We start from the raw sequence: 15,683 nt of genomic DNA on the forward strand, positions 1-15,683 counted from the left end.
AACTGAACTTGTAGAGTGTAAAAAAAAAATAATTAAAAAAAATTCATTTGATGGAATCATTATTCACAAAAAAACCACTGACATGTCTTCTGTTGGTCAGCCTTGATGTCTTATGATGATAGTACTTAAATGTGTAATATATATATGAAGAGATCATATGCAAAAGCCTCTAAGTGCCATCTGAAATTTTCTTCTAGAATGATCATTTTTATCAAGCTCGTATATTTAAGTTCAGTAATTTCACTTAAAGGGCAATGAAAATGACCTATTAATTGTCATGTAAGTGAAATTACTGAACTTAAATATACAAGCTTGATAAAAATGATCATTCTAGAAGAAAATTTCAGATTGCACTTAGAGGCTTTTGCATATATATATAGTATATACTTTAGAGAGATATTTAAAATATGAAATTCAATAAAAGGTAAATAAATAAATATACAACAGCATTAATGAAATTAATACATATAAATGAAACCCTGTCCTGATCAGAACTAAACATCAACACAAAAGCGTTCACTGATAATCGAGCGCGATCACAAGCGCGCGCACGGCTAGGCGCGCCCACACACACACACACACACACTCACGGCGGCGCGCAGAGAACTTCAGAGATTCGACGATCGTTATTTCGCTATTAGACTACGCCGCTTCAAGTGTACATTTTAAACGCAGATAGTAATTTAAATATAATATATTAAATATCGTAATAAACCCACGAGAGCCATCGTCAGCAAAGTTTTAGGAAATTCGTTTTTATTGCGTTTATTTTGCAGAAGTGATACAGTCAGAGAAAATGCTTTATGCATTTGTTTGGTTCTGTTTGTATTATGAACGCCTGTTTGGTAAGTAAATTGTGTTTTGTGTGGTATAGGCTCGAGAGTTACAAGATAGCCAAACCAGTGAGGATGATATAAGATAGGCCATAAATCAATATTTATTTTGGGGGAGAATCCTCTTGGGAAATAAATATTCTAATAAATTTGCGAAAAATGTAGATGTAGCTGTTTTCGTCCAGGTCCGAACTGGTCATCGTAGTTGACGAGCTACCATTTTACAAAAACCACCTTAAAGTGGTTTGTTGCTCGATCGTCCAAGATGGTCTACCAGCTTACAATGATGAGTTTGGACCAAAAAATTCTATTGAGTGACAGTTCCTGTTCCACTGTTTTCCAGGTGTGTTTGGTGTTGAGACGGGTGAAATAACAAAGGTGACGGAGGGAGATTCTGTTACTCTGAACACAAGAGGTGAGGAACTGCTTTGGATGTTTGGACCTCAAAATATTGTCATTGCTCAAATCAATAAAAAGGATGGAGACTTCAAAACAAATGAAGATGCTGATCATGGGAGATTCAGAGGCAGGCTGGATCTGGACTTGGAAACTGGATCTCTGACCATCAGGAACATCAGAACTGATCATGCTGGACGTTATCAACTACAGATCATCAGTAAAACGGTCTCATACAAGACATTCACAGTTTCTGTCTATGGTGAGGAGAGGCATACAGTGTTAATTGTTCTTCATGTTATGTTTTATTTGTTAGACCATAATTCTGCACAATTCCCTTTAAAATGAATTGAATTTGATCAGAAACATTAAAACACTTATTTAATGTTATTTTACTTATTTTAACTTCATTTTTTTCAGCCCGTCTGCCCATTCCTGACATCACCAGAGACTCTTCACAATGTTCTTCTTCTTCACCATCATCAGGATCATCATCATCATGTTCACTGGTGTGTTCATCAGTGTTGAATGTGAGTCATGTGACTCTCTCCTGGTACAAAGGAACCAGTGTATTGTCCAGCATCAGTGTGTCTGATCTCAGCATCAGTCTCTCTCTACCTCTGGAGGTGGAATATCAGGATAACAACACTTACAGATGTGTGATCAACAATCCCATCAGCAACCAGACCACACATCTGGACATCAGTGGACTCTGTCAGCCATGTCCAGGTACAACCGTGGTGATATTAGCTCATATTTAGTATGCAGCTCTGTTAAAAATGTGTGAATCCAATGAACTAGGTTATTTACTAACCAATGCTTCTTGCAAATGGCGCGTTGTTGTGATCAGTTTGAGTCTGTGCATTAAAATGTTAGACCTCATGTGGAAAAGAGAGTCTGTGAACATCTAAATGGTTCATTTAACAAAACCACATACATTGTAAACTCAGTCCTTTGTAAGGTTTCTCTCCATTCTCTCATGTTTTCCAGCTCCTCTGCCGATTCCTGTCATCAGCAGAGACTCTCCACAATGTTCTTCATCGTCATCAAATTGTTCACTGGTGTGTTCATCAGTGTTGAATGTGAGTGATGTGACTCTCTCCTGGTACAAAGGAATCAGTGTATTGTCCAGCATCAGTGTGTCTGATCTCAGCATCAGTCTCTCTCTTCCTCTGGAGGTGGAATATCAGGATAAAAACACCTACAGCTGTGTGATCAACAATACCATCAGCAACCAGACCACACATCTGGACATCAACACACTCTGTCACACATGTGCAGGTACATAAGCTGGGATATTAGAGCTGTATCAAGCATGTTGATCTTGAACTTTTTCAGTGGGTTTTTTTTATGTGTCTTTCCTCAGGCCGCGTCCACTGTTGTGGTTTTACTGAAACTATCATCCGATTGGCTGGCTCTGTTCTGGTGGGCGTGGCTATTGTTGCTGTGCTGGTTTATGATATCAGAACTAGAAGATCTTACCAGAAGAGGAGAGAGCAGACACCACCCCAATCACATGATGGTGAATATGATGATGTCACATCGGGCCACTAGGGGGCGATGATGTTAAGCTGTATTTTATGTCTCTCAGGAATATAAATAAGGGATATTACCAGGCATCTCAATCTCTATGCATGTTGTCAATCATAATGAAAATAAACCTTGAAAACCAATGCTTTTATCAACAGACAGTGTGTTTTATAACTGATACTGCTCTCTGGTGGTTGCTTTTGGTACCTACTGTTTTGCTTTTGAAGAACAGCTGTATCTGTTATTTCAAACATTTTCTTTTACTTTTAATGTAAGTTTTAGGTTACGCTTTATTTTAATGTGTCCCTGTTACAGTGTAATTATACATTAAAAAATTGAGTAATAGTATAAAACTACATGTACTATAGGGTTAGGGTTGGATTAGGGTTTGGTTTAGGGTTAGTTGCATGTAATAATGCCTAATTTATTGTTATTACTTTACTAAATACATGTAACAAGGTCACGTTAAAATAAAGTGTTACCAAATTTTATATTTTTATACCAAGAAAAAATATTTGTTATTGTTTCATAAAGTTTTTTTATTTACATGTGAAATTCTTTATTACATTACATTAAAAAAAAGTCTTATTTGAATACCCCTTGCTCATGTTTTTTTCTGTATTTTCAGTTTTACGTATGAATTATTGTAACATCCAGCAAATTCTTTAAAATCTAAAAATGTCATGAGAATGTTTCATGAATATATTAACCTGTTATTCGGCTGTCTTGATCAGCATAGATTGCAATCCCGTGCTTTTAGTTATGCTGGATTAGTTTTGTGTGTTTAAATCACATGTTTTTTTCTTTCTTTTTAGATATAGACCAGTGTTATTACAATTCTTCTACTTGCACCTTTTTTCACCCCAAAATAACTATAAGTTAAGATTCAGTCATTCAAACATTTCATTTGGATCATACTTTTTTATGCACATATTGTAGGTAATACTCCATGTATGTATGTAATCTATTAAAAAAAAATCAAAATACTATAGAATAAATGAAAATGCAGGATTTCAAAAATATATTTTTTATTTTCCATTAGCACAACAGAAAACACATACAACATCACTGACAAACAGCAAACTCAAAATAAAGTTAATTAGATGGTGGAAGAATCAAAAGAAGCCGTCTATACATGGCCACAGATAATATTAACACAGACAAAATGTATTAACATTTGTTATGGATTTACAAATGTTCTGAGATTCCTCAATAACATATTTTAAAGTCTTTGGACTCTGCATTTTCTTTCTAATCAAAAACAAAGCATCTGTGTACAATCTCAATTAACATCAATGTAATTATTGATAATTTTTTTTACAGGTGCAATTATTTTATGAACATGCATGACACATTTTAAATGAGTGATACCCTTACATGTTCTATTTGTATTAGAGAAGTACAATAATTTTAGTTATAGGTCAAGCTGAAAGATATTTCTAAACTCATTTCCAATCTCCACTCTTCAGATGTCAGATGCTGGCTGGAACGATGATGATCATAACTGTAGAAAAGATAGAAAAAGTAGTCAAGATTTCCCTATAATACATTTGTTGATATAACAGGTTTTTTAATAGTTTAAATTATTAATTGTAATATAAATTTAATTTGATAGCCACAGTAGATGAGATGACTGATTTACTGACATGATCAAACTTGTTTACAGAATTTAGAATTTTTATTAAGACTGTGAAAATCAGACAATAGTGAATTAAAATAATATTTTTAGTTATGAATACATAAACTAACTTTTATACTCAGTATCAGAGAGAGAATCCATAGCATGGCAATATATCTGCCATAAATATATTGCCATATATGAAAGCCATTATAGGGACATTAGGTCCTATCAGACCAAACACTACTTAGTTAACAGCATTTATTTTTATTAATCAAATGTAAATAAATCAATATCTAGTCTATAATGTACTTAGTGCAATACACCAGCTTTGAATGAGGAAATATAAAGCTGAATTTCACCTATGTAATAATATCCGAATAATATCAATTGAAGGGAACATGTAAATGGAGAATAGCAATGGACCTAAGACTGAGCCTTGAGGCACACCACACTTTATCCATGTTACGTAGGACATCTGTTAATTTACGGAAAAAAATAACATGGTAGTTGTCGGACAGATAATATCTTAAGCAGACTACCTGTCCACAAATGCCAATATGATTCTATATGCTCAAAAGAAAGTCATGATTTATAGGGTCAAATACAGTGCTAAGTAATGCTAAAATAGACTGTCCAAGTCAAGTGCTAAAAAACGTATTTTGACAAGTATAGGTCCATCTTGAATAACTCTATTTAAACTAATTTTTTTCTTAATTGCATATGCATTTCTTTTGAATCCTTACAATTAAACTCAAGATTTCGTCACAATATTTCTCTAAAACTGAGACTGATGTCAACTCACGACAGCACAGGTGCACATGTATTTTTGTACATGGAGGGGGGGGGGGGGGGGACAGTTGTTTGCGCATGTACGGTAGGTGGCGTTATGAGTCTGTGTCGTCCCGCGTCACGTTACCTGCCAGACGGAAGATTCAGCCATTTCGAGTTGTGCGCTCTCTTGTATTTGTAGCCTTTATGGAACGTAAACCATTTCCCACATCGTACATATCTTAAGGAATATCGCCTGTAAATCGCAGTCAATTTAAATAGTCTCGGCCATTCTTTAGCCGTTTTTTTTAGTAATTGTCGTTATAAATCTGGTTGGGTGCGGTTGAGAAACGACAGCACGACGGATTTATTTGGATATTTATAGCTACGATCTTCACCGTTTTTAAGCTCCAGAAATAACTCGACTCTTCAATCAAAATGGGAAAAGCGTGTTATATGTTTCTTGTCTTATTATCCGTGAAGGGTAAGTAGTAATGTTATTTTTTTGTAGCTATAACACTTTCGATTTTAATTAATAACCGGAAATAAATAACGCGTATTTGCTTAACGCGTATTTGCCTATATACCCGTATTTTCTTATTCCTTGTGGTTCTTAACGTGCCAATAGTGTTCGCGTTTATTAGGATGCATGACAGAGAGTGGAAAATGAATGGTGTGTGTTCTTTATTTTACGCTATTTGCCATTAAGAAGCCTCAGACACCATATTGGGTTTCAAGTTCAGGCCTTGCGATTATTATTATCAGCCTTTTGGAGATCGATGTCCAAATCACGTCGGGTCTTTGAGAATTACAGTTTATGCGGTTGTGCTATTCAGGTAGGCTAAATTAAATGAACATATGTTTCTCGAGTCTCTATTCAAGCTTTTTGCGTAGGATAATATATTTTTTTATACATAGCTATTTTAAGAGATGCCAGAGATGCCAATAGGCCTTACAATTCCTGTGTATCTGTTGTTAATATTTGAATATTTAGGTTTAAGATTTGAAGATGTCGGGGGTTTAATTGTTGATACATTTTTGTAGATAGTCGAGGCTGTTGCAGAAGACTAGGCCTATGTCTTTTTTTGCGTTATGTCTGTTGTTCTTCAGCCTAAATGTCCTTATTTTTCTCAAAGGTTTGGTAATCATAATTTGTTAACAGCTTTTAATCGCAGACTACATATGATGGTGAAATGCGTCAGGGTATTTCATGTAGGCCCATGTTACGCCAGTTCATGACGTTGTGGTGGTGTTCAGCTGCACGATCCAGTTTTTCATGCGTGTTTAGAAATGTCGTAGGCTACCAGCTTTAAAACTGAATCAACCGCATTATATGAAAATAATATTAGGCCTATATCTATAAGCCATGCGTTATTGCGTTAATTCTAATTCATGATACAAAGGCAAATAGTGGAATTAGTAGCCTAATTAACTTAATCATTTATTAGACGTTCTGTTACTAAAAAAAATATTAATTTTGTACATATATGTAATTTGGGTTATCATTAGCATCTATGCCATGCAGCTGATTATAACAGAACGCGTTTTTGTAAACACCAACATGAAATGCCTTTACATTAATGTGCTTGCAATGAAGATCTAGCAGGCATTTACATCATGATGACATGACAACTGGTGTGACGTGTGATATAATTTTCGCGAGAATAGTTGCGTTGTTCTGACAGACTTCAGTACTCAAGGGGGCGATAGAGTACATTTCTGACATCAAACCGGATGTGTTGTTGCTCAGGTGAGTTTGTATAAACATATCGACTATAAGTCATATAGAATATAACTTGATTTTACTAGTTTTGTCATAGTATTTTCAAACTCTTGCTGCGCCATGGCATTAGTTAGCGTTAATAAGTTAACAGTATTTCGTTACAGTGACTTTACGTTACGTTGCGTTATGAATTTGCGTAGCGTTTCTGAATGCAACGGCGCGTGTTTAACCCTTGATGTGTATTTTATGGTGGGGACATATTTATATTATTTGTGTCATTTGCTATGGCTGATAATTTTGTCCAAACCACTTTATAAAAGACTTGTTTTTGCTGAAAAGGGAAGTATAGCTTACTCCAGGAATTGTTTCTAATGCAAAGGAATTGACAAACAGCAGTGCACTTCGTTAGTTTGCATTATAATAAGTGGTGGATTTTAAGTTTGTGATTTTCTGTTATGGTTTTTCCTCAGTAGTGGATACAGATATAGGGTTGCAATGTTTTTTTTTTCCCCGGCATGCAATCAGCTTTCCTTTTATTCATGCATGGGATGCAAACAAATGTGTGTTTCTAAAATTCCCTTTATTACAGTTTATTAAAACTAGGCCAAGTTCATAGGTTTGATTCCCAGAGAAAGCATGAGCTGATAAATTATATTCCTTGAATGCATTCTATGTAGATTTGGATAAACATGTCACCCAAATTCATTAATATAAATGTAATCTATGCATGTTTTTTCAAATAAATGTCACAAGATCATTTTTAACTTAGCAATTATCTTTTTTTAAGATTAAAATTATTTTTAAATAGAAACACTGCCATTAACTGTGCTATTGCAATTGTTGTGTAGTATATTTAGTATGTTTTGGGTTTTAATAATCAGGAAAATACAAATTGACCAACTAACTCTACTATCAAGATACAATATTCACACAGGGGTTTTTTTTTTTTTTTTTTTGTTTTTTTTTTCAAAATTATTTTGAAATCTTTGAGCAAATTTTTCACAGAGACGTTTTTCAAAAAGAAACATTTAGAATGATGTAAGGGTGAATAAATGAAAGAATCTTAATTTTTGGGTGAGCTATCTGTTAAATAAAAATTTAACCAGGAATATAAAAAAATTCAGATATAAGGAGTTAAGACATGTGACCCAAAAATGGAAATTCTGTCATAATTTACTCACTCTCATGTTGTTTCAAACCTTTATGAGATTCTTTCACCTGTTGACCAAAAAAATATATATATATTGATGAATATTGTTAGCCCGACACTTGATGGTAGCATTGACTTCAATAGTAGGGAAACAAAAATACAATGGAAGTCAATGGCTCCCGTCAACAGTCTGGTTACCAACATTCTTCAAAATATCTTCCTTTTAGTTCAACAGATGAAAGAAAGTCATACAGGTTTGGAACAACATGAGGATGAGTAAATGATGTCAGAATTTTCATTTTTGGGGGAACTATACCTTTAAGGCCCGTTCACACCAATGAAGATAACTAATAACCAGGCTTGGGAGGGTTACTTTAAAAATGTATTCCGTTACAGTTACAAATTACTTCATAAAAAAAGTATTCAGTAACGTAATCCAAGTACTATAATATGAAAGTAATGTAACTGATTACTTTTGGATTACTTCAAGGTCACGTATATAAATAAAAAGTCAAGCAAGAAGAAATATTATAAAAAATAATAATATGAAATGTATTTATTAAGAATTTGGTCCAGTGTACAATATTTGCTAAATATACACACAGGCTAGTCTCAGCCTCAGACGTCACGCCCACGGAACGTTGGCTAAACGTCTGATGCATATGGTACACTTAACTGGAAACACTTCAGGAATGTCGAAGTCGTCATCTAATTGGTTGAATTTTATCGGATTTCCGGGGGCGCGAGTGTCGCGTTTATTTTCGGTCAGCCGGGAAACAAAGCGCAGACGTGTGATTGCGGAAGAAAAACTGTTGTGTTTACATGAGTGACACTGAGCATTTATCAAGATCAGCTAAACATAGGATTCTCAAAAGTATACGTGCACGAACAGATCAATGACTTACTGCTTGTTTTCTTCTCCTTCTTTGATTTTCTATGCTGACTGACTTGTTGCACGCCGGTCTGTTGTTGTGGGGACATTTCCACGCCCCGAAACGTGACGCTGAACGAAACAAACTGTAATTGGTTGTTTGACATGTCGGTCAAACGGCCTTATGGGCGGGCCTTGTGCAAAGAAAGCTGCTATGAATTCCAGACCTTCAGCCATCAGTCTGAAGGTCTGGCTACGCGAGACTACACACAGGCCTGAATATATATTTAAGAGCTATACAGACATCTAGTGGCTTATGTATGGTATTACAGATTATTTAGTTTTATTTTTAACTAATTTTGAACAAAAAAATAAAAACAAAACATTTAAATTTTTTACACAATCTACATATTAGTTTATTTTTAAATAGGCCTACATGTTGACTAAAGCCGTGATCTTTCTTAATTTGCCTGACTGAACTTGCAGCGTTGGCAGTGGGAGTTCCCCTACGTTACCTAGACAGCGAACATCCCGTTACGCGAGAAAAGATTACGAAAGGACATTTTGGGTACTAAAAAAGCTACTCTTCTAATTTCTACAAAATAGCAGCGGAATTTCCATGAATTAAAAGCGATTTTACCCGCAGACAGCATCGTTTCTACTAGCAGCAGTGATTCAATCTGCGTCTGAGGAGATTGTAGAAAGCTGTTATTTGCGCATGCACCAGCGCGTGGCACATGTGAGTCATTACTGGCAACAGAACCAGGAACTACTGTTAGTCAAGCAGCGCTTAATTTAGTGTTATTATGCCAAAATACTTATTGATTTAGTTTTAAATTAAACCATTGTAATCCTGAAAAGTATTCCCCCTTTTTTTCAAAATGTTTACTACGTTTTGTGACGTAACTGTAACGGATTACAGTTACTGGATTTTTGTATCCTGATTACATAACGCCGTTACATGTATTCCGTTACTCCCCAACCCTGCTAATAACAATAGAAATATAGTTTTAATGTTACAATTTCACAAGGAAAATATATCGTCTGAATCACTTCAGAACTTTTTTTTTAGATGATGAACAATAAAGACATTGACAGTCAATCAAATCTATCCGGCTTAAAAGAGCTTGAACATTTAAAGCGACAGACGACAAAACAACTGCATGCACTTACAATAAACAGAACGATATCGTCCGCTGGTGTGGAAGCTAATACAGTCATCGTTATAGTAATCATTCTTGATGTGAACGGGCCTTTACTCTGCACTGTATAAAATTGATCTTATAGCTGGACATCAAAGAAGGCAGATTTTGACCATCAATATGATCATTTAATCGATTTTTGACATTAGTTAATATGTCAATGTTTTTTTTTTAATTGTGGTCTGTTTTCAACAACATCTGTTATGCATTATATAAAATTATGTTTAATTTCCAATTGGCCAATCTTTTGTGGAACTATAAAACAAGTTGTTCCCAATCCTAACAGGAAGAATGATATGTTGAGGCTTAGCAGTTATGAAAGAGTTTCGCAAGAAAGAGCCCATCCCCCAGTAAGAGCCTTCGGCGTTTACATAAAAAGTAGTAACTGATAACTGGGAGAAAAGAGGCCCTTCTGTTTTGAATGGAAGTCAGTGGAGGAGAGGCCTCAACATGTTGCTTTTGTGTGGAAACGGCTAATCACTTAAAGGGATAGGTCACCCAAAAATGTTTTTCACCACTATATTATTACACTCTAAAAGAGTTTAAAGTTATCTGTATAAACCTGTTTTTTTCATCATGAAAAAAACTGACATGGCATTAAATTACAAGCATGCTTTGTCTGGATGCAGCATATGGTAGTCCAACTGTTAGTAACTGTTTCAAAAGGGCAAGTGTGACATGCTAAACTCCATTTAAAGTCATTTAAACAACATTTTTTTCTACTTTAATTATTACTTATAATAATATGATTGTTGTGAATGCCGTTTCATGGCCTCATATGAGTCGTGGGTCTACATAAAATAATTGAACTTTTCATTTAAATTCATTAAATGTAATACAAGAATAAGAAAAATGTTGTGTAAAATGATTTTACACTACAGCATGTCACAGCAGGTCACTTGAAATTCTTCTCAATTATATATGAGAGCAAATGAAAAACGTGTGCAAGCTTGTAAATGCTTTGAAATGATTTGCACAGTGTACAACCTTGAAATGTCCTGCGAACAGTTCTTTTTTTTTTAATTTATTTTGTATTATTGTTTGTTCTTTGGTGTTCTCTGTTAGCTCTACGTTTATTCCAGAATTCTGTTGGCCTTTCAGTGGCTATTTAAGTGTTTCTTAGTCTGATAAATCGTGTAATTCATTATCTAGAGTAGACCGCAGTTCATTGATGGCGGTGTCACGTGGTGTGTGTTACTTTTCTCAGCGGTGATTGGAGTCAACTAATCACAGCAATTTGTGATTTACATGAATCGGATTTAAAATGAATAATTGTATGGAAATAGCAGGGGCGTGAATTTTGTTTTATTTTGAAGTACCTATTCGTGTTACTAATGCATTTAAATGATTATACTTTCATTGAACACATGTATTTAACACAGCCAAAACCCTCCATAGATGTGTATGCTACTCAATGGAGAAATCGTTGTTCTGAACCGTAAAGCGCCCTCTCGTGGAAGAAACTGACTTGTGTGGGAAAACATTAACCGCCCAAAGGGCGTCAAGTCCGCTCTGGTAGTAAGAAAATCAACGTAAGGAGAAAAACAATGTCCCTGCCTGTCAAATTGTTTAACACATCAGTGTAAATTGTTATTTTGGTCAAGTTAATACGGCGTATGTCACTAATTCACCCGGCCGTTGATTATTTACCAAAACTTTTCAGTGAATTCGTATCATCCACCATTTTTGTGCTATGACAGATCTCTGTTTAAACCTAAACGAATGGCATTATACAATGAATTTCCTCCGTGGTGTTGAACACAGATACAAAACGGCTTCGGTGTACATAAAAATATGTTCCTTACCCGTATTTTGGTGACTAGCCGTCACAACGTAGGTCCTACAATGCATTATCCACCGCGTCGGTTAATATTCTAAACGCGTATAGGTTTCTATCAGCATTTTATTTTTCAAAAATAATACGTTACAGCTGTGCTAAGCCGTCTAAATGATTAAACAAAAACAAATAACGTAAATCCCTTATTAGTTGATTTATCAGAAGAAAACTATCATCGTCTCTATATACTATACAAAGCGCTACTGTATGATCCAGTTTCAATTTTAATATCGTAGCCACACAATCGCACACCAGTTTCCGCATTCAGCTCGTCCCCTATCTCGCGAGATTTCATTTAAAACTGTTTATATCGAGTGACAGTTTTTGTTTTATTCGCATCCAGCCATACATATTCTACTAAGATTTCCTCAAATGGTCTGTAGATGCTCAGTTTAAAAGTCTGACCATAGTTTGTTCCCATTATATCATACATTTTATGTTTCATTAAAATAGAATGTATATTTGTGCAACATATAGGCTGTTTAAAATCTAAATATGTATTTCTCAAACAAACCTAGGAATTTAACAAATAGTAGTACACTGTATGTAGTCTGCATTCAATTAAAATGCTTTGTTTAACCACCATATTGTGTATTTGTGCACACGTTTGTCTATTTATAAATATTTTTTTTTAGAAAGCCTGTCAGTGGGCTTTATATAAAGCCCATTTTTAGTCCTGAATAGTAGAAACTACACTGTTGAAATAATATATATATATATTTTTAAATGATCTCAGCCAAATCTGTTATAGGTGTTTAATATGTTTCTGATTGTTCTCCAGGTGTGTTTGGTGCTGAGCCAGATCCATTGAAGACAATAGAATTGGCGGAGGGAGATTCTGTTAAACTAGAAACTTGTGTTACCAAAATACAGAAAGATGATGAGATGGAGTGGAAGTTTGGACCTCACGTCATAGCTACAATCAAGGCCAATAATGTCTTATTATATGACACTGATGATGCACTGTTCAAAGACAAACTACATCTAGATGAGCAGACTGGAGATCTAACCATCAGAAACACCAGAACCAAACACTCCGGGCTTTATGAAGTGAAGATCGTCAATATCACCCATACAATTCACAAGAGATTCAGTGTCACTGTCCTTGGTAAGAAATCAATGGCTGATTGTGATTAAAGGGATAGTTCACCCAAAAATGCAAATTCTGGAATAATTTCCTCTGCTGAACCATTGACTTTTGTAGTATGAAACAATTCCATTAATTGTTTGGTTACCGACATTCTTTACAATATCTTCTTTTTTGTGTTTAAAAGAAGAGAGACATTCGTACAGGTTTAGAACAACTTGAAGGTGAGAAAAATTATGACAATTTTCATTTTGGGTGAACTATCCCTTTAAAGTATGCAAAAATAAGTTTAAAATATGTGTTATGGAATGTTATCTAAATTGAGCAACAGAGTGTTCTTTTAATACTTTAAACATTTCTGGATAATGTTCCTTCATATTGGGTAAATACCAATACAGAACGTTGCACAAATGTAACGAATCAGATAAAGAATATGAATAGTTTGAATTTAAATATGGAAATCATTGTCTATGTTTATGCATATATTTAGTATATAGTGACCCAGTGGGGAACTGGAAATATGTATGTACAATTTATTGGAATAATTATAATATCAATATATTGAGCTAGTGAGATTTCATGTATTTAAAAAGAAAAATTATAGAATTATTGTCTGAACGCAATCATTAACATCTGTTATTTCTGTGCATTTTGTCTATATGTATTTCAGATGCGATCCCTAAGAAAGTGTCAGTAACGGAGGGCGATTCTGCCGTTTTAAAGCATGATATTGCTGATATAGAGATTTATGATATGATCGTGTGGATGTTTGAAGATGGAGAGACTTCCATAGCTCAAATCAACAAAAAGACCAGTAAAAACCCCTCATATGATGAAGACGATGAGAGATTCAGAGACAGACTGCAGCTGGATCAAACCGGATCTCTGACCATCACAAACACTAAATCCACAGACGCTGGACTCTATAAACTAAAGGTGACCGGTCAAAACAAAGCGGTTAAATACAGGAAGTTCCGCGTTACTGTCAGTGGTGAGTAGATCAAGTGTCTCAAAGTAATAATTGTTTGTGCTAGTTTGTGCTAGCAATTGTTTGCGCGAGATGCTTGTACGTATGATTTATTACCGAACTGACCGTCTCCCTTTGTCCATTGCAGAACCGGGCCTGTCCACAGGTGTTATAGTGGCCATATGTGTGGGTGTCACTGCTTTAATCCTGTTGGGGGTCGGGATTTGGTGTCGCAGTCGAAGACATCAAGCTTCCTATTAACTTCATCTGATACTACAATGAGGATAATCTAAACTTTATTGTACAAGAGTAAGCGTTTGTACTATATATACATAGACATTTGTGATTGTTGAAACAATATTAACAGTATTTCACTTAATGGATTCGTTGATTGTGTAAATACTTGCATTTTTTAGTTGTAAGGAGTGATGCAAACTTTATTGTTTCTGTGTCTTCTTTCAGATGAAGACAAAGGGAATGGGGTACAGGATCCATTGAAAGGACAGCAGTAGTGCAGAGCCTCTATATACAATATGCACGAGCTGCGGATAATGAGTAGTGAACTTCTTTCAACGACTTCTTTGGCATAAACCGAGGAACATGCTCATATGCGTTGTACATTTGCTGGAACGGTTTGCACTACATGTTGATCAATGATCCTGTTATTTTAGGGTACAAATGCATATCATTACCTGTTTTCAGTACATATATAATCATGTTGGCTGGTGGGACTGTTCACTGCTGCTTTAAAGGTTTGAGGTGGATGTTTTATTAGGTCAAATGGCATCAACCGCAGGTTTCATTTTTATTAAAAAGATAGTTTTTCTTAGTGATTTAATTCATGCTTTACAGGGCTAAAGAGGGAATTATGTGATGGATGCTTTTTTTTCATGTGCAGGATGAGCCGGTTTTGGGGTAATAATATTAATGCTTATTTTCTTAGTCTTTTTTATTTTTCATAGTTATGGAAACTTTGTGCCTCATTTTTGCTCTAGAAGTATATTTTACTGTCACTGTACTCTGTTTACATTAGGATAGTTTATGATTAACTGCTGTTAATTTGATGCTGACATGGATGTTGAATGTGTCCAGTTATGTAAGCCCACATAATTATTTTTTCTTTTAATGTGAAATTTGAAGTTTTATTGAAATTAATGAGGATTCGTAAGTAATATGAATGTCAAAGTTATTGCACTTATTGTAAAGCCACTGAATGGCTTGAATTGATTTGATTTGTAGCCAAATTTTTTGTTATACAAATCTCTGCTTGGTTGTAATTGAAAATTACGATGCTTTGATGCCTTTTTGCTGTATATTTGGAATAATAAAAAGGGAAAATATATACAGCAGCACTATAACTATTTAATCACAAAAACATGACTTTTTATCTTGAAGCTCAGTTTTTACAGCATCTGTTTACATAAATGATCAGTGAGCAGTTTTGTTGTAATCTTGTGCCGGTTAATATGTTTATTAATGTATGATGTTAATATTTCAGAGGGCAGGTAAAATGAATGGTTTCAGATATTTGAGAATGTAGTTTTTGAATCATTTAAAATGTATCAAGTTCCGTCTTTTGCTTTGTTCTGTCTAGGCCAAGATTCTTCTGTTCTGGTTCTAAAAGTTTAACATTCTCAGAATGTAAATTTGAAACCATAACTGTCATTTTTAGCACAAACACTGGAAACATCTGCGGTA

The 15,683-nt window shown here is 34.8% G+C and overlaps 2 protein-coding genes across 3 annotated transcripts; both read left to right on the plus strand.

Annotated features, from left to right (window-relative positions):
- The first annotated feature begins 593 nt into the window (after positions 1–593).
- On the plus strand, positions 594–3,351 carry LOC308702631 (uncharacterized protein). The gene is made up of 5 exons (XM_081385629.1): positions 594–845; positions 1,177–1,491; positions 1,650–1,958; positions 2,220–2,510; positions 2,596–3,351. Exons 1-5 carry the CDS (start codon positions 797–799, stop codon positions 2,781–2,783), a joined length of 1,152 nt encoding a protein of 383 aa, XP_081241755.1. The 5' UTR covers positions 594–796; the 3' UTR covers positions 2,784–3,351.
- A 1,876-nt stretch (positions 3,352–5,227) lies between these two features.
- LOC308702632 (uncharacterized protein) lies at positions 5,228–15,511 on the plus strand. Of its 2 annotated transcripts, none has more exons than XM_081385630.1 (5): positions 5,228–5,632; positions 12,713–13,039; positions 13,689–14,009; positions 14,134–14,294; positions 14,448–15,511. In XM_081385630.1, the coding sequence occupies exons 1-4, from the start codon at positions 5,587–5,589 to the stop codon at positions 14,244–14,246; spliced, it is 807 nt and encodes a 268-aa protein (XP_081241756.1). In that variant the 5' UTR covers positions 5,228–5,586; the 3' UTR covers positions 14,247–14,294; positions 14,448–15,511. The 2 variants fall into 2 exon arrangements, with proteins under 2 accessions (XP_081241756.1, XP_081241757.1); XM_081385631.1 differs by lacking the exon at positions 5,228–5,632 and adding an exon at positions 6,827–6,898.
- The last annotated feature ends 172 nt before the right edge of the window (positions 15,512–15,683 follow it).

Source organism: Scardinius erythrophthalmus, assembly GCF_964197995.2.
Source record: "Scardinius erythrophthalmus genome assembly, chromosome: 14".
NCBI lineage: Eukaryota > Metazoa > Chordata > Actinopteri > Cypriniformes > Leuciscidae > Scardinius > Scardinius erythrophthalmus.

Excerpts from the sequence above, each read along its gene's own strand:
- LOC308702631 (XM_081385629.1), top strand. The coding sequence starts at position 797 with ATGCTTTATGCATTTGTTTGGTTCTGTTTGTATTATGAACGCCTGTTT. Across the intron at positions 1,959-2,219 it reads ACTCTGTCAGCCATGTCCAG|CTCCTCTGCCGATTCCTGTC; the intron begins GTACAACCGTGG and ends CATGTTTTCCAG. Across the intron at positions 2,511-2,595 it reads ACTCTGTCACACATGTGCAG|GCCGCGTCCACTGTTGTGGT; the intron begins GTACATAAGCTG and ends GTCTTTCCTCAG.
- LOC308702632 (XM_081385630.1), top strand. The coding sequence starts at position 5,587 with ATGGGAAAAGCGTGTTATATGTTTCTTGTCTTATTATCCGTGAAGG. Across the intron at positions 5,633-12,712 it reads TGTCTTATTATCCGTGAAGG|GTGTGTTTGGTGCTGAGCCA; the intron begins GTAAGTAGTAAT and ends ATTGTTCTCCAG. Across the intron at positions 14,010-14,133 it reads GTTCCGCGTTACTGTCAGTG|AACCGGGCCTGTCCACAGGT; the intron begins GTGAGTAGATCA and ends TGTCCATTGCAG.